The sequence below is a fragment of the Trichomonas vaginalis genome, chromosome II (genome assembly GCF_026262505.1).
Source record: "Trichomonas vaginalis G3 chromosome II, whole genome shotgun sequence".
In the NCBI taxonomy this organism is placed as follows: domain Eukaryota; phylum Parabasalia; order Trichomonadida; family Trichomonadidae; genus Trichomonas; species Trichomonas vaginalis.
This window is the reverse complement of record NC_067204.1, coordinates 15550128-15577334: the sequence shown is the minus strand read 5'-3', so window position 1 is coordinate 15577334 and position 27207 is coordinate 15550128. Positions and strand designations below refer to the sequence as shown.

The 27207-nt window shown below is 32.8% G+C and overlaps 16 protein-coding genes and 2 pseudogenes across 18 annotated transcripts, besides 3 other annotated features; 12 read left to right on the top strand and 6 right to left on the bottom strand.

Moving 5' to 3' along the window:
* Positions 1–1902: 1902 nt before the first annotated feature.
* Positions 1903–2965, top strand: TVAGG3_0550830 (dihydrodipicolinate synthase; the record flags this gene model as incomplete). Its single annotated transcript, XM_001323261.2, has 1 exon — positions 1916–2872. The coding sequence occupies one exon, from the start codon at positions 1916–1918 to the stop codon at positions 2870–2872; it is 957 nt and encodes a 318-aa protein (XP_001323296.1).
* A 304-nt stretch (positions 2966–3269) lies between these two features.
* TVAGG3_0550820 (proteasome regulatory particle assembly) lies at positions 3270–4490 on the top strand (the record flags this gene model as incomplete). The annotated part of the gene is made up of 1 exon (XM_001323262.1): positions 3270–4490. One exon carries the CDS (start codon positions 3270–3272, stop codon positions 4488–4490), a length of 1221 nt encoding a protein of 406 aa, XP_001323297.1.
* Positions 4491–4964: 474 nt separating this feature from the next.
* Positions 4965–6267: a mobile genetic element.
* Positions 5061–6187, top strand: TVAGG3_0550810 (annotated as a pseudogene). Its single transcript has one exon. A coding segment is annotated over exon 1 (1127 nt).
* Positions 6268–6317: 50 nt separating the features above from the next.
* TVAGG3_0550790 (uncharacterized protein) lies at positions 6318–8140 on the bottom strand (the record flags this gene model as incomplete). Its single annotated transcript, XM_001323263.2, has 1 exon — positions 6407–7759. One exon carries the CDS (start codon positions 7757–7759, stop codon positions 6407–6409), a length of 1353 nt encoding a protein of 450 aa, XP_001323298.1.
* A 1188-nt stretch (positions 8141–9328) lies between these two features.
* Positions 9329–9889, top strand: TVAGG3_0550780 (FYVE/PHD zinc finger family; the record flags this gene model as incomplete). Its single annotated transcript, XM_001323264.1, has 1 exon — positions 9329–9889. The coding sequence occupies one exon, from the start codon at positions 9329–9331 to the stop codon at positions 9887–9889; it is 561 nt and encodes a 186-aa protein (XP_001323299.1).
* Positions 9890–10135: 246 nt separating this feature from the next.
* Positions 10136–11312, bottom strand: TVAGG3_0550770 (glucokinase family; the record flags this gene model as incomplete). The annotated part of the gene is made up of 1 exon (XM_001323265.2): positions 10200–11312. The coding sequence occupies one exon, from the start codon at positions 11310–11312 to the stop codon at positions 10200–10202; it is 1113 nt and encodes a 370-aa protein (XP_001323300.1).
* A 683-nt stretch (positions 11313–11995) lies between these two features.
* Positions 11996–12897: a mobile genetic element.
* Positions 12898–13063: 166 nt separating this feature from the next.
* TVAGG3_0550750 (uncharacterized protein) lies at positions 13064–14341 on the top strand (the record flags this gene model as incomplete). Its single annotated transcript, XM_001323266.1, has 1 exon — positions 13064–14341. The coding sequence occupies one exon, from the start codon at positions 13064–13066 to the stop codon at positions 14339–14341; it is 1278 nt and encodes a 425-aa protein (XP_001323301.1).
* Positions 14342–14698: 357 nt separating this feature from the next.
* On the bottom strand, positions 14699–15634 carry TVAGG3_0550740 (uncharacterized protein; the record flags this gene model as incomplete). Its single annotated transcript, XM_001323267.1, has 1 exon — positions 14796–15626. One exon carries the CDS (start codon positions 15624–15626, stop codon positions 14796–14798), a length of 831 nt encoding a protein of 276 aa, XP_001323302.1.
* Positions 15635–15790: 156 nt separating this feature from the next.
* Positions 15791–17064, top strand: TVAGG3_0550730 (protein desumoylation; the record flags this gene model as incomplete). Its single annotated transcript, XM_001323268.1, has 1 exon — positions 15820–16509. The coding sequence occupies one exon, from the start codon at positions 15820–15822 to the stop codon at positions 16507–16509; it is 690 nt and encodes a 229-aa protein (XP_001323303.1).
* Positions 17065–17076: 12 nt separating this feature from the next.
* Positions 17077–17508, bottom strand: TVAGG3_0550720 (uncharacterized protein; the record flags this gene model as incomplete). Its single annotated transcript, XM_001323269.1, has 1 exon — positions 17077–17508. One exon carries the CDS (start codon positions 17506–17508, stop codon positions 17077–17079), a length of 432 nt encoding a protein of 143 aa, XP_001323304.1.
* An 854-nt stretch (positions 17509–18362) lies between these two features.
* Positions 18363–19182, top strand: TVAGG3_0550710 (annotated as a pseudogene). The gene has a single exon. A coding segment is annotated over exon 1 (820 nt).
* Positions 19183–19317: 135 nt separating this feature from the next.
* TVAGG3_0550700 (uncharacterized protein) lies at positions 19318–19680 on the top strand (the record flags this gene model as incomplete). Its single annotated transcript, XM_051238170.1, has 1 exon — positions 19318–19680. One exon carries the CDS (start codon positions 19318–19320, stop codon positions 19678–19680), a length of 363 nt encoding a protein of 120 aa, XP_051095994.1.
* An 18-nt stretch (positions 19681–19698) lies between these two features.
* Positions 19699–19940, top strand: TVAGG3_0550690 (uncharacterized protein; the record flags this gene model as incomplete). The annotated part of the gene is made up of 1 exon (XM_051238169.1): positions 19699–19940. A coding segment is annotated over one exon (242 nt), but the record flags the coding sequence as incomplete, so codon positions are not given.
* Positions 19941–19944: 4 nt separating this feature from the next.
* TVAGG3_0550680 (uncharacterized protein) lies at positions 19945–20532 on the bottom strand (the record flags this gene model as incomplete). Its single annotated transcript, XM_051238168.1, has 1 exon — positions 19945–20532. One exon carries the CDS (start codon positions 20530–20532, stop codon positions 19945–19947), a length of 588 nt encoding a protein of 195 aa, XP_051095992.1.
* Positions 20533–21243: 711 nt separating this feature from the next.
* Positions 21244–27207: part of a mobile genetic element that runs on past the window's edge.
* Positions 22173–22616, top strand: TVAGG3_0550670 (phage tail repeat-like family; the record flags this gene model as incomplete). Its single annotated transcript, XM_051238167.1, has 1 exon — positions 22173–22616. One exon carries the CDS (start codon positions 22173–22175, stop codon positions 22614–22616), a length of 444 nt encoding a protein of 147 aa, XP_051095991.1.
* On the top strand, positions 24537–24761 carry TVAGG3_0550660 (phage tail repeat-like family; the record flags this gene model as incomplete). Its single annotated transcript, XM_051238166.1, has 1 exon — positions 24537–24761. The coding sequence occupies one exon, from the start codon at positions 24537–24539 to the stop codon at positions 24759–24761; it is 225 nt and encodes a 74-aa protein (XP_051095990.1).
* Positions 25821–26147, top strand: TVAGG3_0550650 (uncharacterized protein; the record flags this gene model as incomplete). Its single annotated transcript, XM_051238165.1, has 1 exon — positions 25821–26147. A coding segment is annotated over one exon (327 nt), but the record flags the coding sequence as incomplete, so codon positions are not given.
* Positions 26959–27204, bottom strand: TVAGG3_0550640 (uncharacterized protein; the record flags this gene model as incomplete). The annotated part of the gene is made up of 1 exon (XM_051238164.1): positions 26959–27204. The coding sequence occupies one exon, from the start codon at positions 27202–27204 to the stop codon at positions 26959–26961; it is 246 nt and encodes an 81-aa protein (XP_051095988.1).

Sequence of the window (27207 nt, the reverse complement as noted above, 5' to 3'; positions counted from 1 at the left end):
CAAAATTATTTCCATCGAGTTTTAGAAAATTCATATTTCAATAATTTCGAAGATCAAAAGAATCAAAGTTTTCGAGCTGTTATCTCATTTAAGTTTTATGTATTTAGGGGTTAAATAAATTGATGTAATTCAACAGCATGTAATAGCTATTAGATTTTTAATGAAATTTAATAAAATAATTATAATAATAAATTTGATATTCGGCAACGGCGCTACGTACCTTTTAGCATTCTAAATTTGATCACACAATCTTATTAGATATTTCTATTTCAGAATGAAATACGATAGGTTGTTTAGAGCATAGTAAAGTGAATTTATCATCAACATTACTAATCACAAATAAATTACATTATCTTGAGTCGACGATTGCCAGATTAGAAATTGGAGAAATCAATTGAAGTCTCAAGTACCAGATAGATTCAGGTATGGATACATTGAACTGGCAATTGTAAAGATCAAGCTTTCATGCAAATAAACCTTACTTTCAGACTGTCATATTTAATTGTATCTTGAATTATCAGGTGAAAATTTGGCTATAGTGCATCATTTGTTCAAGCATTAATTTACATCAGTTTTATCCTCTATCAAAAAATTATTGCAGGAAAACAAATTGCTTTTATGATCATAATAAGGGTTTCGTTTTGCGAAAAAACGTACAATACGCAATTTCGCTAAAAAACATTTAGCTAGCAATTTCGACCTTTGACTCCACTCAAGACGTCACTTTTTTAATTTTGCGGTATCATATTTTTGGAAAATCTTTATGAATATTATATAAAAAGTCTCTTTAATATCTACATTTCATATTTTTATCGATTTTTAAAGTTTTTGCGAAAAGTATTCAATTATTTTTGCTATTTGGTCAGGTAAATGTCAGATTTGCGACATTTTCTGATATGATATTCAGATTCTACGTTGATAATAATGCTTATAGAACCCTCTTGCTATTGTGTCAAAATTGCGAAACCGATAGCAAAAATATCTCGCAATATCAAAATTGAGATATTGAGTGAATTATGCATTATAGAGATTAAAAATCTGATTTGTGAAAACATCTCATCAGTTTCTAGCTAATTCAAAAATCTTTACTATCTTATTCGATTAAAATGAAAAGGGAATAGTTTCATTATGCTTTAAATGACAGCCTTATAATATAATCATAGTTTTCGCTCAATATGCAGCATTTTTTTTTCGAAATCTATGGTCAATATCCTAAATACTGATTGCTTTGCATTCATATCTCTTACATTTTCTATACCCACATCACTATTCATTGCTATTCCTATCTTTTTCATTTTTGTTTGTTTCTCATAATTTCTCAAAAAACATGATAACTTGATATTTGTAAATATCATACTTTATAACGTAAATAAGAACTTGACCTATTAAGAAAAGCAGTAATGAAAAGAAAATCTGAAATTCATAAAAATTACAAGTTTTTGATGACAATTAGCTTAATTAAACCAGGTACAAGATTATATAATTGTATTTTCTATCCAATTATCCATATAATATCTTATCCAGAAAAAATAACTTGATCAATACCAAATGATTTTTTAACTAGTAAATAAAGTATTTTCTTTACACACACATTGTATATCATAGTTTTTTTTTTTGGTTTCGCAAAACATCCAAAAACAAATATGCTATAAAAGTGACAATTTTAGCAAAACGAAACCCTTAATCATAATTATAAATCCCACTATATAAATATCAACGCGATAGCTTCGATAACCAAAATTTCTCTAACATCTTCTCAATAGTTGAACGCTTTTCAAAAAATGTCATAAATTATTAAAATTACATGCACATGCATATTAGATAATCCTATCGATGTTTGATTTGATGGGTATAGAAAATATTCAATGGGTATTCAGAAAAATACTCAAAGTAAACATAATTATTTTTGCCACTAATGTTCGTGTTCCTCGCGATTTCTATGGCGAAATCTGCAGCTGCAGAAGCCACTACCGGACCAAAGGGAAAGAGTGCTAAAAGTTTAAAGGGTCTTTTTAGTGCTTTGTTAGTGTCATTCAATGAAGATGGTACAATCAACGAGAAAGGCTTACGTGAAATCGTTCGCTACAACATAGACAAAATGAAAATTGATGGCTTATATGTTGGTGGCAGTACTGGTGAAAACTTCGAATTATCTACAGAAGAAAAGAAGCAAATCTTCCGCATTGCTAAGGATGAAGCCAAGGACCAGGTTGCATTAATTGCCCAAGTCGGTAGCATTAACATCCACGAATCCATCGAATTAGGTAAATATGCCACAGAATTAGGCTACAATTGCTTATCCGCTGTTACACCATTCTACTACAAGTTCACCTTCCCAGAAATCAAGAACTACTACAACACAATTGTCAATGCCACAGGCATGAATATGATTGTTTATTCAATCCCAGCTTTAACAGGCGTCAGTATGACAGCTGATCAGTTCGGTGAACTCTTCGAGAATCCAAAGATCATCGGTGTCAAGTTCACAGCTGGTGATTTCTACTTATTAGAGCGTGTCAAGAGAGCTTACCCAGATCACCTTATTTGGGCCGGATTCGATGAAATGATGCTTCCAGCTTGCTCATTAGGTATTGATGGTGCCATCGGCAGCACATTCAATGTCAACGCTAAGCGTGCTAGACAAATCTTTGAATTGTCTAAAGCTGGCAAGTACGACGAAGCTCTTGAGGTTCAGCACGTTACAAACGATTTAATCGCTGGCATCCTCTCCAATGGCTTATACCTCACAATTAAGGAATTAATGAGACTCGATGGTGTTGATGCAGGATATTGCCGTGAGCCAATGACAAAGGCTTTGACCCCAGCTCAGGTTGCTTTCGCCAAGCAATTAAAGGAGAAATATCTTTCATAAATTTATTAAATAAACTCTAATTTACGTTATCACTATAATATTTCAGTTTTTCAACGTTCTGAGCCTGAATAAGAAAAATAAATATATACAAATTCCATCATTTTAATTGATTTATTAATGATATTTGTTTTTTTTTTTGACAACATTTGTAGCAGAGTGCATATTGATAATAACATCGGCATTATTTTATCAATATGCCTAAAAAACCTGCTATGTTCAGATACATTAACAATTCGAAATTGACCAATGTTTCAGTTTTACTTGATATGGTGCAATTATTTTTCAATTATTTTTCGATACCTTTCTAGTCATTATTTTTCACATTCATAATAAAGTATTTGCCTTAAAAAGTTCTTTCAATGATAAAATGCAAAAAAAAACACTTTTAAATTTTTTGATGACTGAAGATATTGACAAAGATACATACAGTGAATTGAGAAGTACTTACCAAAACTATATAGATTCTTATACTGCATTGTATCAGTTAAAAACGGACAAAGAAGAAGAAGAATTAAACACGATTTACAAAATGATCAAAACAAACTTGATTGATTCAAAGATGTGTCTTCCTAAAAAAATGGTGAAAGAAATTTTAAATATCATTCCGTGTAATAACCGCTACACATACTCATACTTGAAACTTGTGAAATTCATTTTCGATGATTATCATGTTACAGGGGTAACAGGAATCAACCAGCTTTATAACTTCCTTTTTTATAAAGAATATGGAATAAATCTATGCAATACTGAAAAAAAATTCGAAATTTCGAAAAACAATGATATAGATATTCATTCAGAAAATACAATATACAGAGCAATCATGGATGACAACAAAGAAAAATTCATCATATTCACAGAAGCAGAAGGATTTGATAAAGATCAAAAAATTAATAGTTCCTTCTTTCCAATTTCTTTTATCCGAGTTTCATTACTTGATTTATGTTGTTACTACGGTGCAGTTGATTGTTTCAAGTTATTGAGAACGAAATTTAAATCAGAAATAACACAAACATGTCTAGATTTTTCATTTTTAGGAGGAAACAAAGAGATCATGAGTGAATGTTTGAAATATAGAAAACCAAACGAAAATTGCATGAGTTATGCAATTATTTCACACAACATTGATTTTGTTACATTCTTGATGAATGAATACAATTTAGAGATCGATTTACATCTTTGCGGATGCTATAATAATCTTGAATCATTTTTAGTTTATTTCGATCAATTTGCTAAAGTTGACGAATGCTTTATTTATTCAGGTATGTTTAATATTCCATCTCTTTGCGAATATTTCCTTTCAAATGGTGCAAATATCAATGCAAAAGATAGAGATGGAATAACAAATCTTCATTTTGCAGTAGAGCGTGAATGCATAGAAATAGTTGAGTTTCTAATTTCTCGTGGTGCAAATATAAATGAAAAAGATAATTTAGGAAAGTCCATTCTCCATTACACAGCGAATAATTTTAATAAGGAATTAGCTGAACTTCTCCTTTCACATGGTGCAAATGTCAATGAAAAAGATGATCATGGAAGAACATCACTATATTGGGCAGTATATTATAAAAATAAAGAAATAGTTGAACTCCTTCAGTCACATGGTGCTACCATCCCATAAAAAAGAGGCTTTAGTCTAACTAGAGAATAAATAATTAAAATATATATTTCCATGAGCAAACATCTTATTATAGATACAATCTGGCAAAAAATCTATTAAATTTGATGTTACAAACTATATTTGAGGCGCGCTTACCACATTCTGACATTATCTTATAATATCAATACATGTTTATTGTTATTGCAAAAAAGTATAACAGTAATATAAGGGATTATGTAGTGATTTAAAATAACCTTTTCCCGAACAAAATTATCAACTTTTCACCTTAGAAAATTTAGACAAAAAGCAAGAGAATCTCAAGAGATTAAGGGTTTGCTAAAGCATTTCAATTTTTCTAGGAGTTCTCTCAAAATGCTTTGTTTTCACGGAATCATTCATTATAAATTATCTCCTTTCATACCGAATAATATTTAGTGATTTCGTGACCATACGCATATTTATACTATAATGCAAATTTGAACTTCATCTTTAATATAGGGTGTCCAAAGGTGCGTTTAGCACAGCGCTCTATATGAGACTATTAAAGGAGATATATGCTGATTATAAATATATAATCAAAAATATGAATATATGTATATGATGAGTAAGTTGTATTTTGGCGCCATGCCGGGATATAAAATGAATTTTGAGACAAGAGGCGGTTTCGCGGGAAATTTTGGCGGGATTTTTTTCATTTTTTTAATGAATCATAAAGAAAACATCCTCGCTCTTGCAAAAAAATGCAAAGACTGTAAAAAAATCTACGAGACATTGGTAAAATGCTTCGGTATGGATGCTCCTAGCTATTCCACTGTAAGTATCATGTTAGGATGTATCACTTCATGAACAAAAAGGCGCCCATCATAAAAATTGACAAAAAATCGCCGGATCAAAGAAAAATCAAAGCAATTCTTCAAGCGCTAGATGAAGACCCAAGAGCATCACTCAGAAGGATAGAGGAGATGACAAAGATACCACGTACAACAGTCAGTTATTATCTGCACAATTATTTGAACTACAAACTAGCGTATACACGTTGGGTTCCGCACAACCTTAATTCAGTTCAAAAAAAATCTAGAGTCCAATCTTCGAAAGAGCTCCTCTCTATATTGGGTGCGTATCAATCCAAGAAGTTTCGCTTTTTAGTAACAGGGGACGAGTCTTGGTTTCAATATGCAACAGAAGCCAAAATCATGTGGATCCCGAAGGATGAAAATCCGCAAACATTCCCGAAGAAAAAAATTGACACACCAATGATGATGTTGTCGGTTTTTTGGGGTGTGAATGGCATCATCGCAATTGATATTCTTCAAAAACCTAATACGATGAATGCTCAGTATCTAATTGACAATGTTCTTACTCAAATTATCAATTCTGATGAGTTTGAGAAATCCAAACAACAAAAACAAAAGTTTGCAATTCATTTTGATAATTCAAGAGTTCACAAAAGTCATAAGGTAATGAATTACTTGGTGGAAAACAATGTCAAAGTTGTTCCAAACCCAATTTATTCACCTGATATTGCACCCTCTGACTTTTATTTATTCGGCACGCTAAAAAAGAGAGCTGAAGGACGCGAATTCGCGAGTCCAGATGATCTTGAAAATTTTGTAAGAGAGCAATTTGAGCAATTTTCTCATGATGATTTAAAGCGTGTCTTTGAAGCCTGGATCGATCGCTGCGAACGCGTGATTGAATCCAATGGTGATTATATTTAAATAAACTTTATATATATGTAACTTGTTTATTTCTATTCGCAGTATTCAGGTTTGTGCTAAACACACCTTTGGACACCCTATAGTTCAGTCTTTCATATTTGGCGACTTTCTTCCAAAAATCGTAAAAGATAAAAATATCAATACTTTATTAAAATACCGAAAGAGTTTATAACTTCCAGATTCACTCTTTTCAAAATAAACAAAAAACAATAATATATTTTAATGGAATTCTTCAATTTCAATTGGAATATCTCCACTTTCTGATGATAATTCCGATGATTCACTCATTTGTATAATGACATCATTGAAGTATAGTTCAGATGGTTTAGTATTGTCTGCTTGACTGACTTGCTGTGTTTCAATTGATGTTTCATCATCATCATCTTTCGATTCAAGATAGTACAAAATGCGGCTCTTGCAGCAAATTGACAATATAATAAGAACAACAATGATAACAATATATATAACTAAACAAACAATTGCTGGAACAATTGAATCTGATTTTTCTTCAGGTAAAGTATCTGGACTGTAAATCTTAAATGGATTTTTAATATTATTGGAGTGTTCAGAACCATTAATCAATAAAGTACCCGAATCATCGATTGTAACAACAGAATCAGGGTTGGAATTCAGATTATAAAGAAAAGATCTCTGATTTATGAAAGAAAGAGTTTGTACAACCTTGGGAATAAATGAATTCGCACCTTTGTTGTATATAAATACTGGAGCTCTATATATTATCTGCGGTTCAAGTGGATATCCTGAAATTGAATATGCTTCGAAATTTGAAGTGTCAAGAGTTGTGAAAAAGTATCCGTCTGTGTTTATTCCATATATACATGTTTGCTTCGATGCATCATATATTGTATAGTTCTCCTGGCCACCAAGAATAATTATTTCTTCGCATTGGAAGGATTCAAACTTCTTGTTGGTGTAAACAGAAAAAGATATGATTGTATAATCAGGAATATCAGTCCAGATTGTTAGTTTTCCTGCTTCTTGGAAAAATATTGATCGAACTTTTGTTTTTTGGAAAATTTCAATGGGTTTCGTAATTGTAACGATACAATATACACTACTGGTAACATCTGTAAAGATTATATATGAATTCTTTGGAATTTCGAATTCATATGATTCTTCTCCGAAAAGAACGAGAGTTCCGTAACCTGGACCAAAGACAGAAGATGAAGGCTGAGATTCCTCATTAGTATCAAAGTAATCTGCTTGCGGCATTCTCATTATCTGATCAATTGTAATTTTTTTGGGCGAAAACTTTAAACTGATCGATGATTCTAAATGATGGGCTATATTTGGAAGGTGAAACGCTACGTTTGAGTTCTGATTATTGGTATTTGGATAAATTCCGACAATTCCACATGAAGTTGTATAACCAGTACCTTTTTCTAATGTGACTATTATTGTTTTAGCATATTCTGTGATTATCATGTTATTGTTAATATAAGTTTTGTCTTTTTTCATTGAATTTGTGTTTTTGTAAAATGCCAACTTATCATCGGTATGAGGATTAAGAGTTCCCTGTATCATATATCCAGTTGTTGATAAACTTGTCATAACAAGACAAAATAATTTTGAATTCTGGGAAGAATCGATGTTATCGAATGAATAGGTCTGATCATTGTTCGGGTTCAAAACTAAATCGAAGTAATCACATGATTTTGAAATTTCGATGATTGTATAGTCAATTTGCTCACTTTGGTTATTCAAATTTTTGATGATTACTGGACCTGTGGTTGAATAAGCATGGATTAACTTTTCACCATCAATTATAAGCGTATTTTTTGGATTTTTTATAAAAAAAGTTGGTTGTAATTCGGATCAAAGCTAAAATTGAAGATGACCTCGAGAGATGATAGAGGATTGATAGATAGTTCACCGTCTGCCATTTCTGTTATTAAAATTGATTCGAATACACCAAATAAAATCGAAAGCATTTTGTCCCTAAAAAAATGAATTTTGAGAACCACTCTTATATTTTTCCCTAACTATTTCCATCCAATATATACAAATACATAATTCCAAAAATTGAATTATTCTGAAATCAAAAAAAGTACAAATTTAATTTCATATTATTTTGTTCCTTTCCTAGTATGTAAAACAAAAAATATGACTTCTTTTCAAATTTGGTAAGTCAAATTTTTTTTCAATAGGGCAAAAAATTTTATGAAAAATTGCTTATAAATTGTTTTTATTAGTATAGTAGATGAGTCATTTCATGAAAATCTCATGAGTCTGCAGAATAGCATGAGATGAAGCTTTGGGAAGAAGTTTGTGCCTGAAATTTACCCAATATTGGGAGATTCTCAGACTTTTTCAAAATTTCTTTGGTGCCAAAAAGAGATATCAAGATTTTATGATTTCACAATGAAAAAGATTTTTTCAATTTGAGAGTTACAATTTGCTATCAATAAATATGGTTTTCAATTTAATATATGTATGACTTAGAAGGGTATCCTTAAGAAGACGATTTGGATATATACTTCAATCAAGCTATAACAAGAATATTTATATATATTATAAAAATTTATAAATATCATAATAGTATTTATTCTATATGTCAACATTTAATGGTTATCATTGATTAATACATCTTCCAATTGAAAGCCTGGAGTCAAACTTTTGATGAACAAATGAAGTATTTCTACAAATAGACCAGATGGCCTATATGAAACAACAGGTATTGCTAATGCACTTAATAAAAGAAACAGCGAAGATATAAGCAATAATAATGGATTACTTCCAAGCAAGGAGCCATCATTTATTGAAAAGTCATAAACACCCGATTTTATTGAATAAAAAATAAATCCAATTAATGAGAGGATAAAAATAAAATATCTTCCATAAATGAATTTTTTGGGCTTGAAATTAACGATCTCTATATCTTTAGAAGTAATTAAATCAGTAGGTTTGAGTATTTTACCATTGCATTTCAAGGAAAATGGTGCTAATTCTTTGATGATTTGTATTTGAAGGAAATATCGCATTAAAATTTCTGTTGTCAGTTCTTCTGGGAGATAATCTAAGAACAACATTCGACCATCAGGTAAAAGCACACTCAAATATCGTGTTTTAGCTGATAGTTCTGACATAAGAAAAAAAAATTTAATTTTGTCACTTTTTGGAATGCAAGGGGAATGTTTTTCATTTTTAAATGCCATTGCTTCCGAAATGAAAACAAACAACCATGAATTAGAAACAACAGGGAAGTCTCTCACCGAACTTATTAATGAAAGTTGCGAATATTCGAACGAGATCCGCTGTATTTGTGGTTTTCATGTTGACTCAAACAATTTAATACAATGTTCAGTATGCAAAAAGTATCTTCATAAGAAATGCATTCCAATTTCAGACGATTTTGAAATTGATAATTTTATTTGCCCTTTTTGTATGTATCAAAAGTACGACCTTGATCCATTGGCCTCAATAGATAATGCTTTTGAATTATTTAACAAAAATATAAAGGAAATACAATCTCTTTTAAAGCAACTTGAACCTTTACATAAAAAAGCAAAGGCAATGATAGAAGACTCTAATGCATCTAACACTACATCATCTCAAAGAGCATCTTATGATGAAATGCAAAAATCAATTTTTTCTTCTATCAACTCAATCAATCAACAGATTAAAGATCGAACAAATTTATTACATCAAATGGAGAAAGTTATGTTTTCCCCACCAAGCTGAATTTCAAAAATATTGAAAAGTATTTTCATAGTATTCAGTCTTTAGTTAATAAGTACACACTCAAATGTATTAGTCTAAGTGATTTATCTTTTTATAACTAACATTTGAGTTTATTATGCAAATTTAGACAGTAAATTTCACTTATTTTTAGTAGTTACAGTTACACCTCGCATTGATTATTTATTAGTTGTAAGTGGTCAGTTGAATTATGATCATTTAAACAAATTTTAGAATAAAACTTTTTTTGAAATAAGAAAGCTTTATATAGTAAAGAAATCAATAGAATTTTGCTGATATAAATAAAATCAGCTTACAAATATGTATTTTGGACTGTTACGTTGTTCATTGCTCTATGAGCCATGTATGTTGCTCCGAAGAGGTTGAAGTTATGATCAATGTTTTGAGAGTAAACACTTGTATCCTTGATCCAGTCAGGATGTGTTCCGTCGAAGAATTCATCCTTCATCTTTCCGGCAATCTCAGTGATAAGGTAATCATTAGCAACTTGGTTTGAAAGAGCCATAACTATAGAATCGCACTTCATTCCAAGAGCGAATGTTCTGGCAAGACGAGAGTAATAGATGTAATGTTGTGCCATTGCTTGATAAGCCTGCTTATCTCCATTCTTTGCCAACTTTGAGATATCACCTGCTTCTAATTCAGATGATGGGACCCAGAATTTATGAAGAGATCTGATTGCTCTTGCAGATGAGAAGTCTTCGAAGCCTGGGCATGTTGCGCCTTCATAGTAGTAATCTGATGTGTACTGGACGATCTTTCGTTCATAGTCGTAGTTCTCATGAGCTTTCATGACAGTTGGCATTTGAAGATAACCGAATTCAGTAGCCAAAACGAAAGGCTTGTCATTGAATGGCTCCTTGAGAATCAATGCAGCACCGAGACCAGAACCTAACGCCATAACTGCAGTTCTATGTTTTCCGACAATGCTTTTTCCTGGTCCCCAAAGCTTTCTGAAGTATTGCGAGCATTTGCCTTGCTCATCCATTGCAAGAACACCATAAGCACATGCTTCAAGATCGTTTAAGAGGACATGATGTTCCTTTGGATACATTCCTTCTGGGAAGAGTCTCGTTCTGATTGTTCTAACTTCATCCGGAGGAGCCCAATTACTTGGAATAATGTCATCACCCTTTCTAAGTCCTGTGATTGCAATTGATGAACCAAAACATTTTGCTTTTGGAACAGCTTTTTGGATAACACTCAGTGTATTGTTAAGTGCATCCAAGAGCATTTGCGCATTCTTTGCTTTTTGATGGGGAATATCAATTATTTCGGTTGAATTGGCCGGATTGGAAAGGCGAATACGAATGCCAGAAGCACCCACGTCACCAGCAACACAGTAACCTAAAACTCTGTTGAGCCCCCAGTTCTTCATAGGATTGAGCTTGGAAAGTTCAATCATGCCAGGAAAATAGTGATTGAGAATTCATTTTTCATCGGCGGATTCAAATTTTCTAAGCTCAGAAATTTAAAATGAATTATTATAGATATCACTCATTTAAGAGGTAAATTATCAGATGTCATTTTTTCAGAAGATGATGAAATGTCACTTTTAATACTGCCAACCACTGTTTAGATTTCAAAGTTGATAATTATATTAAAGATTACATAGAGCTGCAATTTTCACATTTAGTTAAGGAAAATACCCGTAAATCTCAATTATTTTTCAAGAAATTTGCTTATATATGCCATCCACTATTTGAATGAAGAATAGTATGATTTTTCAGAATAAATATTGTTCGTTATTGCTTTAAATCCCGAAATTCAAATGTAGTCTTTATTGAGTGCGAGAATCATGTGTCAAGACATAGTTAAAATGAAAAGTATGCTTTTGTACTATCTAATTAATAACAATTTAACTATTGAAATAAATAATTGATGTGGAATTGATTCAAATCAAAAGTATAATCAGAGAAAACCTTGCAATAAGCATGCATTATGTAATGTTAAGACTTTTCTAAATTAACATGCTTATTGTTATAATTGGGAAAGATAAAGCAAATAAAACCATGACAATCCTATAATGTATTCGTTTAAGAGATCGATTGATGCCATATGTTTCAAACTGTGACACTGAAAAAGATCGAGTAGGGGTAATTTTAGCTAAAAGTGACACACCCGTGAAGGGTGTGATTACCGATCGGTAATTGCGACAGTTTAGAATTTAAAATTTTTTATGGAACTGTTGCGAGTTTCATAAAGAATTTAAGGAATATAAGCAAAGATTTGAATCAAAATCTTAGACCTAAGCCGCTCGATTCGCTCGCGGCTTCCGCGAATTACAGATCAGCAAAGATTTGAATCAAAATCTTCGAACTAAGCCGATCGCTTCGCTCGCGGCTTTCTTTATTATTTTAAATTTGCATATTTCCATCAAAAGTTCATAAGGTAAAAAATTTCGTTTATTTTTACTAAGAAAAAAAAGGTTTTTGATAATAAATTTATTTTATTTCGAAAAAGTAGCAATAATCGTAAAAGGGTATTGATAGGCTTGCTAAAGTAACTAATTTTAGCTGTCAATTACTTTTGTATTTTGAAGTAAATTAGTATAAATTTGTTTTTACTTTTATTTCGAAAAAGTAACAATAATCGTAAAAGGGTATTGATAGGCTTGCTAAAGTAACTAATTTTAGCTGTCAAATACTTTTGTATTTTGAAGTAAATTAGTATAAATTTGTTTTTACTTTTATTTCGAAAAAGTAACAATAATCGTAAAAGGGTATTGATAGGCTTGCTAAAGTAACTAATTTTAGCTGTCAAATACTTTTGTATTTTGAAGTAAATTAGTATAAATTTGATATTATTTTAACTCCCTTTGAAAACCTCAATTTTCCATACAGAGGGAACGGGAATAGCATCCAATATTCCCTGAGAATGGTTGCGCATTCTCAGTTCCCTCTATATTTCGAATGAAGCTCTCATCGGTCTTTTTTTTTAATACTAAACGTTTTTTCCCCTGTCACTTTTAGCTAAAATTTGGGTTTGCCGAAAAAGATCTTTCTGCATTCAATTCTATGCAAATATCCAAATAAAAAGAATGCTTATGAGGAAATAAATTTCGGGCATAATTCGGCTTCAAAAATAGCAATTTTGCAAAAATGTATAAAATTTATTCTGAAATGTAGCGGCTTTTTACATTTGAAAAAATAGAAGATGACGACTTCAGAGGAACTGCTCCAAGAAATTTCGGAGAAGAAAGAGCGATTCAACTCTGTCAATAATGAGATCCAAGGTGTTATCAATGAAATTAAAAATTTAAACATAGAAATATCGGAAATTCAAAATGATATTACTAATTTTACTAATGCGAACAGACTCTTCGAATCTATTGAAGTAACAAGCATATCCGCTAGATCCCTTAATGAAACACCTCCTGAAATACCTGTAGTCTTAAATGATGAACATATTGAAATTATTACAAAGAAGAAAAGCAACATACGTCAGCTGAAACACACAACCCAGGAAATTGCCCAAGAGCAGCAAGTTCTCGAAACACAACTCTTTGACACTTTGATGGGCGTCAGCAACGCAAATAACACCGTCATTCAGCTGAAAGCAGATCTTCGTACTCATGAACAACACAGCAACTATCTTCAATCTAAAATGGCCTGGCTAAATGATCAGTTAAATGAGAGAAATAATGAAGTTCGCATTATCAACCAGACAAAGCGCGAGGCCGAGCAAGCATTAGCTGCTCTTAAAGACCGCTTCATTAGCAACACAACTCTTTCCGGTGGAAGGCTAGATTTAGAAAAAACAATTATCTCTCTACAGAATCAGTATAACTCCCTTATGGAAACCATCGATAGCCTCAAGAATCACATGGATGAGGATACAAGGCTCCGCCAAGAGAGCAAAGAAGCCGCAAATAGGCAAACTACAGAACAAAACTCTTCTGTGAACTGGATGAATGAACGTCAGCAGCTTAGAGAAGATTTACAAAAATTAAACCAAGAAATTTCAGAGAAAAAGTCAAAAGTTCAATCTCTCGAAAAAACTGTTACAAAGAAGGTCGCAGCCTTTGAGAAATTCGCTCCTCTTATTAAGAAATGGTCCAATAAGCTTAATACTGTCGAAATACCTTCAGAATCCGTTGCCCAATTAAATGAAAAAATTTCACAGGCAAAAGCTCAAAATGATGAAGCTCGCAAGCAATCCCATGAAAAAATGACTAATCTACTTATGGAAAACGCCAAACTCGAGAAGGAAGTCAATAGAAAGAGAATCGCACTAAATAGAATCGTAGAACAGTTCCATACAGACGAATTTGCTATGAAGAAGGATAACGAAGAGCAAAAGGCACAGTACGAACTAGAAGAAAAGAAACTTCTCGATCAAATTAACGAAGTTAAGATTAAAATTGCTCAGAAATCAATTCCACAGGCAAAGAAAGCAAAACAATCGAGTCCAAAGGGTGAAAAGGCCAAATAATTTATATTATATTTTTATTTATTTTTTTGTTTCTTCATTTAAATGATATTAATAAAAAACAATACTTTCTGTTATCAACCCTTTTTAATTCATATTCACATTAAGCTTAATTTCCTTTGTCAAGTCTTTTATTCAAACTTTTTTTTTAAGAAGGCTTTACTCAACATTAAGGAGAAGAGCACAAAATAAGTGAATTTACATAGGAAAATGAGTTTGGTGTATACTCGAAAATACTTCACATAGGTAATTGCAACAAAGATCAGAGAGAAGATAATATTTGAATATATTTCATTATTGTTAACAATTACAGATAAATATTAATGCCTTAATTCAATAAATCCAGAAAAATTTTGTTTATTATTTAGCAAAAAACGAGCATTTATAAGTAAAATCAAAGATATTGACAGAAAAGAACAATTTATTATAATAACACAAAACAATTAGAAAAATATAATTATATATCGGCACCAACAAGTTCAATTTCAAGAACCTCATCTGGGCTATGATTTTTGACGCCTTCATCTTGCTTCAAAATTGCATCTTCATCCAGATAAATCCATTGAAGCATCCAATCGACCATATCTTGAGTAAAACAAACCATGATCATAACGGGATCTCTGAATGACTTCATTAAAAGTATGGAAACACGCTGTGTTGAGGAAGACTTTTCAATAATCATTCTGACTTCGAATGCAAAGCAAACTAAGAGTGAAATAACATCAAGGACGAAGAAAATGAATGCCAATAATATTTTGCATTGCAACGAGCCTGAAAAGTCATTTCTTCTGATTTCATTCAAGAAAAAGAGAGAAGGTGCAATAATAAGTAAAATAATAAAGAGATCTAGTAAGACTTCATAAGCTATACGTGTTGCGATTGCTACGACTGTATCTAAGAAAGTATTCGATTGATAATATAAAACTTGACATTCAATCATTCCAACAATAAATGGAATATCAAGCCATATCCATTGACGCTTGATAAATGTAGGATCACGGTTTGAATAGCAAACGAAGTCTTGAATAGAGATAACCAAGAAACCTAGCGAAATCGGAAGAATGCAGCGGAAGATATAACCGATTATGATGATACTGCTAAGACTTGGAATGGTTGTAAGCACGTATAAAATAGAATAAACAAAAAACATTAATCTAAAACCAAATCTGCTCCAATATTTGCAAATTGACTGTTTCCATTTCTTGAACATGGTAATTATCAGTCTTAAAAGGGAGTAAGCAAGCATTATACTTGACATGATTAAGGGAATTCCTTCACGCGAAAGCATGATTTATTTTTTTGACAAATTTGTCGATATTTTGAGGCATAACCTTTTTTACTCAAAATTCGAAATATAAAAGATTTATTAGTATTTTCGAATTGTCCCCGAATTAAAAAAATGTTGCGAAAATTTTTTATCCACATTTTTACAAACATTTTTGTCATGTAAAGCTAAGAGTGTCAAAATACGTTTAGAGTGAATGATTCCACCAGAATCCTTTTACTCCAACAAAATATACACTAGAGTTCCAAAGAGAACGGCACCAGTTAAACTAGAGGTATCAAAACCTGCTTATTATGAGAAAACAGAAAAAAATGCAAAAATAAGAATTCAGCTAAAAGTGAATGATTTAGACTGTCTTCAAAAGCATGAATGGCTTACTGATATAGTAATTGATGCATACTTGAAATATTTAATTAATAATTCTAGTTATCCAATTGGAGCTACAAATACCTACTTTGGAAAGTTCTTAGATAAAGAAAACTATACAAGAATGAAAACATGGGAAGGAATACCAAATTTATTAGAAGGAAAATATAATTACTTTTTAATTCCATATGCAACACGAGCACATTGGATACTTCTTGTTGTATGCTGGCAGGATCATATAATCAGAGTTTACGATTCTTTAAACCGGCCTTTACCAAGATGTATTAAATATCTTTCGTTCTTCTTGCAAGAAAATACCAAATTTACATGGCAAGGACAACGAATTAAAGTTTCAAGACAACAAAATTCAAGTGACTGCGGGGTTTTCTTGTTGAAATTTGCTGAATGCATCGTAACAGGACAAGATCCTCTTCAGGTTAACCAAGACATTGTTAGCACATCAAGACTTGAAATAAGAAATATACTTATTGATGCAATCAATCAATATGTTCTTAATTAATGCGAATTTATCTATTCAATTCCTTATAATTATATTGATCTATATGATTATCAATGAAATTTAGTTCCAAAGTTCAAACTAATGTTGATAATCGGAAATTTATTTCAACAACCTTCCAATTCCAACACATAATATTTCCTATTAGCTAATCAATTCATTAGAATTATTATAGACCACCAAGTATTATGATAGAGAAGAGTAATAAAAATCATTCACGTTGATTTAAACAGTAATGTTTAGAATTCAGTTAACCAGAAGTACATAAGTAATACATTAAAGCCATATTATGAAACAAAACAATCAAAAGAGTTTTTATAAAATTTTAAAAAGATAAAGCTTCTTTAACATGATTGCGCAGTTTTCAAGAAATAACATGAAGACAACTCTTTGTGTAATATGTTAATTGTATTTTATGTTTGTAAAGATTATATTATTTGCATTTTTTTTTGTCAATCAATAAAAAGTCTAAAATACTCTGTAGAAGTTAGAATGACATTGTAGAACTGTCAATGATTTGTTTCTTCAATTAATAAATTTGAAAAATTGTTGTTAAAATTAGTGATTCAATTAATTCTTCTTACCCATATTAAATTTTTCGTCTAATCCCATCTCTGAGCGATAGGCTGCTCGCTGGACGTCCAACAAATTTTCATTTTGATTTTCTAATGTTTCATGAGTTGATTCTGTTCTATTCAAAAGTTCACGGAACCTGTACTCAGTGTACTTTGATGTATCAGAAAATTTCGTTAAAAAATCATGATATTCAATAATTTCTTGTGGCTTTTTGGAATTACGTGGAATAACACGGCTATTCTGGAATTCACGCTCAAGCTCTGCATTCTTATTGAGAATTTCTTCTAATTTTGAATCAAGCTGAGATTTTGATTCATTATCTCGAGCAGAACGGACAGTTTTTGATCTCTCGGTAACACTTTCATCAATTATTCGACTTTGACATCTTTTATTTTGTAGAAAAGCTGAATATGCTGATTCCCTCATTGAAAAGAGTGAATCAAAAAGCTTACATTTGATTTTAAATGACATAATAATCATATTATGAACTTATAGACATTCATATTTTAAGATAATTTTCCCAAAATTTTAACATATGCTTTGAAACGAAGCAATTTCATAATATTCATATTTCACATCTGTATTTATGGCTTAATAAAAAGAACGTAAAGAAGTTAACAATATTTAACCCGGCAAAATTGACAACGTTATTATGGAATGATATTCCCATTTGACAATGATACTCAATATTATACAATAAAATTGGAGAAATGCCTACTCTAACAAATCAATCAAGAGAAACACTTTACTCCTTAACAAACCGTAAATAAAAGAAACATACCTCTGATCAGTGGATATCCGAATTATCGTGGGTTATTATGCATTAGAGAGAAAAAAGACTGATTATTTAAGTAAGTTATTAATTAATTTCACCACCCTCGAGTAATTTTACAACCATGCAATTTGAGAACATTAGCAATACCACCATAACAATGCCATGTGGCTATTTGAAGAGGTGTTTGCTCATTTTTATCTCTGATATTGACATCTGCACCATGTGAAAGAAGAATTTCGACGATTTAGGTCAGGTGTGTGGGGCTTCCAGGGGCTGCGCCCCTTCTAGCCCTGAAGATGTTTAGTATAACTTTGTCCGGACAAGTAAGGGTCTATCGTCGCTACAGGAAAAGTTACAGGCGTTCCAAGGAAGTATACTTTGAGAAGCCTTCTTCTGGGTCGAAAACATTATATAATGTGTCGCTTTTCACAAATTATATATGTTTTCATGTTTTGTCACTTTTCTGCCACTTTTCAGGAAAAAACATTTTTATTATTATATATAAATGAATTTTACAAAACCACCGTTACCGTTCTTTGGAAATAAGAGTAAATGTAAAGATATTATATTGAGAGAACTTAAGAAACTACCGAATGGTCTAACATTTGTAGATTTGTTCGGTGGAAGTTTCTATATATCCCATTTGTGCCATACAATATTCCCAGACTCAAAGATTATATGCAATGACTTCGACAACTATATGGACCGTCTCAAACATATACCAGACACAAACAATATATTGAAAGCGTTAAAAGAAAAGATACCTATAGGTAAGATGGAACGTATACCATTAGATAAGAAAAATATTGTGAGAGAGGTTTTGAAAAAAGCAGAATATATAGACTGGGATAGTATATTCTGCTAGACTATTATATAGTGGTGCTATAAGAGTTCATGACATTGAAACACTTATGTCAAACGTTTTATATCTTAACTATACAAATGTTTTCAAAGAGGACATAGAAAAATATATTGAGGGTATAGAGTTTGTGAGATGTCATTGGACAGAGTTGTATGAAAAATATAAAGACAAGGAAAATGTTTTCTTTATAGTGGACCCGCCGTTCTATAACACATGGGATTTTCAATACCAAGTAGACTGGACTTTGAGAGACTCTTTAGAAACTTTAGACGTTTTACATAACTGTCCATGCTTTTACTTTACATCCGATAAAAGTGGTTTGGAAACCGTTATGAGATGGTTAGAGGACATACATGACTATGAGTTTAGATATGACAAGATAGAATATGAGAGAGGTCCTATAAACCGGAGAAAGTGTCATAACAAAGAAATTTTACTAGTAAGTAAATGTGGTTTGAAATAGGACTACTTGTTTTAGGTTTTTTCCATTGTGTCATTTATTTATTTGACGTGGCAGAAAGATATAGAGAATATGAAGATGAACCAATGCCTGCAAATGTCCAGTATATGTACTCGTAAGAGATATTTTTAATATTAAATGGACGCACAGAACTTAGCAAATGCACAGCAACCTGGACAACCAAACCCAGAGAATATTCCAAATGAAGTTAGAATACAAACTGCAATGGCAAACTATGGTCAAGTGCCAACAGATGTACAAATGCAAACTGCCATGTCAAATGACGCTGCGTTAGGTTTGCCACCATGGTATGCAAATATGAGATGGAAAGAGTTTTATACAAACCCTGAAGTCGGATATAAACAACTTTATGCAGATGACGCGAACACAGGAGTTGACCCAGAATATGTTTTCTACCAGAGGAGAAACAGAATGTATGAGCTCCAGTTAAAGAATGCTATGGAACTCAACAGGAAACGTAAGAGACTAGGCGGACATTAGATTTTTACATATAGTAAAATGGGTTTCTTCAGTAGTATTGGAAACTTCTTCAGAAGAGTTGGAAGAGGTATATGGAATGGAATAAAAACCGTAGGAAAAGGAATTTGGAACGGAGTCAAAAATATTGGTAAAAGAGTAGGTCAGTTCGTTGGTATTATACCTAAAGACCCTGAACCAGAAGAACAAGCCCTGTTATACAACAGCCTGAACCTGCACCACAGTCTAGTTGGCAACCAAATCCAACACCTCAACCGTATTAAAAAATTATATTTTTACCGTTCGATAGTAGTTGTATATGAAACTAAGTTCTAAGTAAAACGCATGGTATAATGGAATTATTCTTTTTCTTCCATCTGTAGTAAACCATACTTGAAAGTCTGAAATACTTCCACTTGGTGGTTCATATAACTTTGTAGGTTTTTCGTAAAAGTCATTCATCAGACATAAGAAAGAGTTTTGTGCACCAGAAAATGAAGCATGAACTATAATAGCATCTGGGTCGAAAATATTTTCATATGTTCCATTAGGTTTTTCGACTTCATAAAAGTCCGGGTGTACTGGATATTCTGCAGGCTGATTTAACATCCTCAGAAATCTATACCATGCCAAGTTGTTATATTTTGTAGAAATATAAACGTTTTCTCCAAGGTCTTCTATTCTATTGATTTTAACAGTTGCATTTTTCCTGTCATATATAATATCGAGATGGTACTCTCCCTCGTCAATGTTATACTGGTTTGCATATTCGATATAGATGTCGTTTATTTTTTCTTGAAAAGCTTGAAGAGTTGTTTCTAAGTTTACAAGCAAATTCACTTGTAAAAGTTTTCCCTGTTCAAATTTCTCATACATACGTTTTTCTTTGTTATAGTATCGAACTTCAAAACCGACTGTAAATGGGAAACCATGTATGGCTTCTGAAATGAACTTCATTCTACGAAAGCCAATAGCTTTTGTGACAGATGGGTCTCTTAACCATCTTAACGGGTAGTCAAAACGATAGCCTTCATGCTTTACGGTCTCTGTCTCAAACTTTTGACCGACATTCGTAAAAAGTTCATCTAATGGTTTAGTTGTAGCAACTCTTGAATTTTCTTTTTCTATTGAAAGCATATTTTATCTAGAATAAAAATGTCAAATGAAACAGCGTCTATGAGAGAAATACAACACAACCGACAACTCATTATACAAGCTCTAAATAAGAACACAACAAACTTTTCAAACTATTCTAAGATATCTGAGTCATTGAAAGAAGGAAACTTAAAACTGACATTAAACCCAATGACAGATGAGTTTCTATTTCAAGACAATAAGAACCATACTGTCTGTATAAATCCAACAAAAGGAACTTTAAACGAGAAACCTATATCTGAACTTCTTTTGAAAGCAGATGTTGGCAACAAAGCTGACAAAGAATATGTAGACGATGCAATAGCAAAAGAAGAAGAAAGAGCTAACAAAGCTTATGCAACAAAAGAACATACTCATCCTGAACTAGCAGACAAAACATATGTTGACAATAAAATGTCAAGTGAAGTGACAAGAGCTGAAAACGAATATTCTAAAAAGACTCATACACATACCATTGCAAATATTGCAAACTTACAAGAAACCTTAAACAGGAAAAGTGACGTTGGACATACACATACCATTGCAAATATTGCAAACTTACAAGAAACCTTAAACAGTAAAAGTGACGTTGGACATACACATACCATTGCAAATATTGCAAACTTACAAGAAACCTTAAACAGTAAAAGTGACGTTGGACATACACATACCATTGCAAATATTGCAAACTTACAAGAAACCTTAAACAGTAAAAGTGCCGTTGGACATACACATACATCTTCTGAAATAACAGACTTAAACGTTAGCCTTGAAAAGAAAGCAGATAAAACATATGTCAATGAAATATACCAAAGTTTAGTTGGAACAAAAAATATTGAAACTATTGTTGGTGACTTTTCTTTCAATGAAGAAAACAAATATTTTAGATGGCAGTTTGTACATTCCTTAAAAAATGGTATACGGTATAAACTCATTCCGAAAAATAACAATGAAATGTATGTAAGCTATAAAAAGAACGATGGTACACAAGTTAAAGTTCCATTAGACAACAACTGCTACTTAAACTTATATGGAGACGAACAAAAGAAATATTTCCGAGTTTATGAAATGACAGATATGACATTGCCTGACCCAGCTCCAGCACCATACTATTATGACTATGGAGATGACAACAGAACACCACATGTAGATGAACAAAAGCTAACATTATATTTAGATTTTTATAGATATAAAAGATATAATGCAATAGAAAAAACGAGAATAGTATACTATTATGAAGATGACAGAAATAAATATTATAGTCAAGATTTTACCTACCCTGAAAACATAAGATTATATTATAAAAAATATTCTGACTTAAACCAGAAGAAACCTGAAATAGTTGCACTATATTTTAAGTTCAAAAGAGACAATCCTATGTAATGTCTCATATGTTTGATTTAATGAACCCAGTAGGTTCTATTTATACATCTATGGAAGCAAGAGGTCCTCAAGTAATGTTTGGTGTTGGTGCATGGGAACAAATAGTCGACAGGTTTTTGTATTGTGCAAACTCTTCAAAGGAAACAGGTGGAAGTAAAACGATTTCAGGTGAAAATTTACCTGCACACAGTCACTACATAGATTTAAGTACATCTCAAGCAGGTTGGCATAAGCATAGATATTGGGATTGGTCAGGAATGACAAAAGGTAAAGGATATGATGTTAAAGACGACGTTAAGTTTGCTATAAATTGTTACTGGAGTGACACTCAGGGAGAAGGAAACCATACACATTTCGTTTCAGGATATACGCAAACAACGGGACAAAGTAAAGACTACATGCCACCTTACATGACAGTTTACGCATGGTATAGAATTGCTTAGTCGTCATTTTCAACTTCTTTAGCATATTCGTCAGGAGTTGTCTTATATTTGTTAGGAACTGTCTTTGAAAGTATACCACCTTGAACTTTGACAAGTTTGAAACGAGGTCTGGCAATAGTAGTTTTATCTTCTGCTTGCAGTGTGTACATTTTGCCATGTTTGCCTAAAACTTCATAATATTCTCTTGTATACTTTCTTCTATTTTTACGAACACGAATGTGAGTACCTGTCGGTTCCCATTGTTGTCATAGTCAATAGTATATTTTCATATGGGTCGCGTTTAGGTATTTCTATTTTTACTTTGTCACCTTTCTGAAGTTTGAAGCCCGGCATTCTTTCTTGTTTGTCTCTTTTGACTAAATTATTAAATATATAGTCTTTCTCTAAGTCAGGGTTGTTTTTCATTTCTTCGGGGAGTGGTTTCCCAAACCTTTTTGTTTACGGCTATTGTAAATATTTAAAACTTGTCTCATCTTTGCCATGGAGAAGTGTCTATATTTGTCGTCATATGACATTTCATTTGCTTCACCACCTTGTGGTTGGTTTAAGTCTCTTAACATTTTTATACAACCGTCAATGACACCAAGAGCAGAATGGTTTTGGTCGACAATGAAATATTGGTTTACATTTTTTGAACGCAGATAGTTTTTTACATCATCTGATTTGAAAGAACTTTCACAGTCAGATGTCAGTTTTGTTGGATGGTATTTGTCAACGAAATATTGTCAAAGCAGTTTTCACATCTAAAATATTTTTGGACATAATGGTATGGCTTCACAGTATCTTGTGTTTTGACCGACAAATATTAGCCAGTATGGTGGTCCATCTTCTCTACTCTCGGAATGTTTTCCAAGATATCCATAAACCAAGCATTTGGTGTTGAACTAAAGATTTTTACCATGAGTGCTTTCTTTGTCGCTTTAGAAACATAGGGTCCTTGTTTGGATTCGTCATTTTTTAACCCATAAGAAATGGGTTTATTTGGCGCGTTAGCAGGAGTTGCATCCAGATTTTTGCCCGCAGTGGGAACAATAGCCAGAGGTGTATTTGGAGTTGGAAGGAAGATTTTGAGTACATTAGGTATACTTAAAGAGAAAGCACAACCTATTATACAAACTGTACAGAAAGGTTGGGATGTAGCACGAGATGCAACAAATCTTATTCCAAATCCTGAAACAAGAGGAAAAGTTCAAGGATGGATGGACAATGTAGGAAGACAAGCAGGAAACTATTATAACAAAGCAAATGACTACTATAACCAAGCAGGACACTATATGGACCAAGGTGAAAGATTCTTTAACAGAGGATATAACCATGCACAACATGGGTAAACAATAACCAACCGCAACCACCTCAAACTTGGGGAATGTAAAGTTTTTTTACTGAGATGAAATGAACAATACAGCATTGAGACAAATGGGTTCAAGATGGATTTGTCGGCTTCCAGCAGTTACACAACGTGTTTGTCAAGTTCTTCCTATACCTCAGGAAGTTTTAGACCGACTTAAAAACTAAACAACCAGTTGAAAACAAACCAAACTAAAATTTTTACTGAGATGAAATGACCGAAGAAGTTGAAACGGTAGATTTGACACCACAAACAAAAAGTTCAGAACCATTGTCAAAACCTGTCAAAGAACTTACAGATGAAGAGAAAAATTCAATAATAGAAAGTGCCAGGTCTGGAAATACAAACCCTAACTATAAAGTCACTTTTCATAAAAATGGAACGGCTAGTATCTCAAAAAGAAACAGACTCTCACAAATAAAATATTGAAGTCTGAAGGAGCTTTCGAGACAACAGATGGAAAAGTTTACTTCACTGACCAACAGTTCATTATAGAACATCTCATTGACTTAGAGTCGAAATATTCTAAACTTTACAACAAACACAAAAAGTTGAAAGGAAAACAAAAACAAATGGCATATGATATTTATGAAGATGTTGACGACACAACTGTTCCTGCAAGTGAAGTAAAGTCAGAGGAACCGAAAAGTGACGAAAAACCGATAGAAGAAGAAAAACCAAAAACTGAAGATAAACCAAAACCAAAGTTTAGTTTCCAAACTAAACCAAGTCAACCTTCATTAGCTGGTATGGGTTGGCGTCAAAGACTTATGGCAGCAGGCGGTTATGTAAAGTAAAGAAAAAATATTTTTTATTTTTATAAAAATGCCCCCATATAGAATGGATAGAAAATCTGCTAGAATAAAAGCAGAGTTGCAAAGATATGGTTGGAGAGTTTCGAAGAAGTTTAAATATAGGAAGGGAAGACCCATAAAAGTCTATGACAAATTGTCTGGTCTTCGCTACGAAATGGATTTGGAAACAGCACGTGCAAATTATCCAAACAGACTAGAGAGGTTAGAAGAAGAACGTCTTATGGACATGCCTTTCGATGTTAGTGAACCTCAAGTTGAAGGACACGACGGCTTTGCCAGATTCTACTGGAAACATGACGAACAATTGCATCCTTTGAGAAGGAAAAAAGGAAAAGGTGAGACACATGCTCCCATGGAAAGAACAAGATATGCATATGAAAAGTACCGTGAAGTTAGAAGTCAAATTACATCTGGTCGAACCTTTACAGTAAACTTTGACGAAGGAAAGAACAAAGAAGGCTTCATGGGAGTACTTGCTGCCATACAAGACGGAAATAAGAAAGGACACAATCTCAGATTGACCATAACAGATTTGGATGGTCACATTTACTATGCACATGGCAATGAACAAACAGCCGCAAAACTTCTTGACGCTTTCAAGACTACAAAGAGAGAACAAATGGTTGACTCGACTCAGACATTTTGAATGCAATTGAAGGAATTGCAAGTGTCAAGTTCGAATGGTACCAACCTAACCCTCAAGCAGTCAGACAACATGCTGGATACTTCCCCTTCATAAATAAGTCTGACATTGACTTGACAAGGTATGGAATTTACAATTCAATTGAAACAATTGTCAACGAACCTTGCATTCTTACATGTCTCAGGAACTCTGGTCTTGTTACAGATGAGAAGATGAAGTATCTTGAGTCATGTGTGAAGACAAGGTACATTCTCAGAGGTCAATTGGCAAAAATTGCACCGTTGGCAAATGTCAATATCCGAGTCAACATACCTACAGCTAAAGGTTCTTCACATGACGACTATGTTGTTGAGTTCAATTTACCATGGTTGAAGATTGTAATTGTCCACAACCACTTCATGTTGAACGAAAGTCTTACAAACCCATTGTTCGGAAAAGGCAAGTGCAACATTGTCAGAGCTGTAAACATTCTTTTCGAGAAAGGTTTGTTGGAACCAATTCCAGATGACAAGCTGACAGAAACTTTTGTACCAAAAGACGAAACAAACTTTTCACTGTTAGCAAGACCAAAAGTTGTTCCAGACAAAGTTCTAGTACAAAAGAAGTACACAATTCCACAAGGAGTTGGATTGTTCGGATACCAACCTGAACCAGAAGAACTTCCAATGAGGTTGCAAGAACTTCAAGATGCTATAAACAAACTTCCATTGAGACATCCAATTGACGTCAAATTGTATTGGAGAGCATCTGAGTTAGGTCAGAAGGTTTTATATGAAACAGGTTGCTTCGACGATGTTTATGAGATAACAGGAGAAGTTTCTCAGAAGATAAGAGACTCACTTGAATTTCCACAAACTGGACCAATTGGTTGCGACAAGTTCGACTCAATGAAAAAATATACTATGTCGACCTTAACGCTGCGTACATGAGGTTTGTCCAATATATTCGACTGGAATTCCAAACGAAGATGGTGAGTTCCCGGGAAGGAACTATACAGTTGGAAAAGTCATACAACAACTGTATGATATTAGGAAAGCTTCAAACCCCAAACTTGCAATGACACTCAAATTGCTTATGAATTCGACATGGGGATATTCCATTAAGAAACCTCAAGAGATGAAGAGTAAACATTATGAGAAGGTCGACAACTTTGTTGAAAGGTTTTCTCCTTTTGTTTTGAAGTACGAATTCACTCAAGGTCAAAGTGGCTTAGTAACCACATTAAAACCTATTGTCGAACATTGGTCTTACCCTCAGTTCGCAAAGGCAGTCCTTGACAACTACAATGAGTTCTTCTCGGAAGTCAAATCGAAAGTCAAGGTTTACTATGAGAACATTGACGCACTCATGACGAACGAAGAAGGATACAACAAACTCATTGAAATGGGAATGGTCGGTGAAAGATGGGTCAATTCAAATTGGACAAAATTTTCACCGAAGTTCATGTCCTCTCCAAGCGTAAGTACTGGGGTGTTAAAGAAGATGGTGAAATAGTTAAACATTGCATGAAATAAAAAATTTTTATTCGAATTTGAATTAAAATGTGGGAATTCTTGGGAACGGGAAAGGCTTATTTACTTGAGGAACAGGTAAAGGTGGTGGAGGTGGAGGTGGTGGCAACCAGTCCATTTTATATTCCTTCCTAGCTAATTTCCGTTTAATTTCATGGTCGCCCTCGGAGTCTTTGAATCGGACAGGTCGAGTTACACCATTCTTGGTCTCAAACTCATATATAACCTGTTTGTCTGTATTTTCGTCGACTATGGCACGAGACACGAACATTGA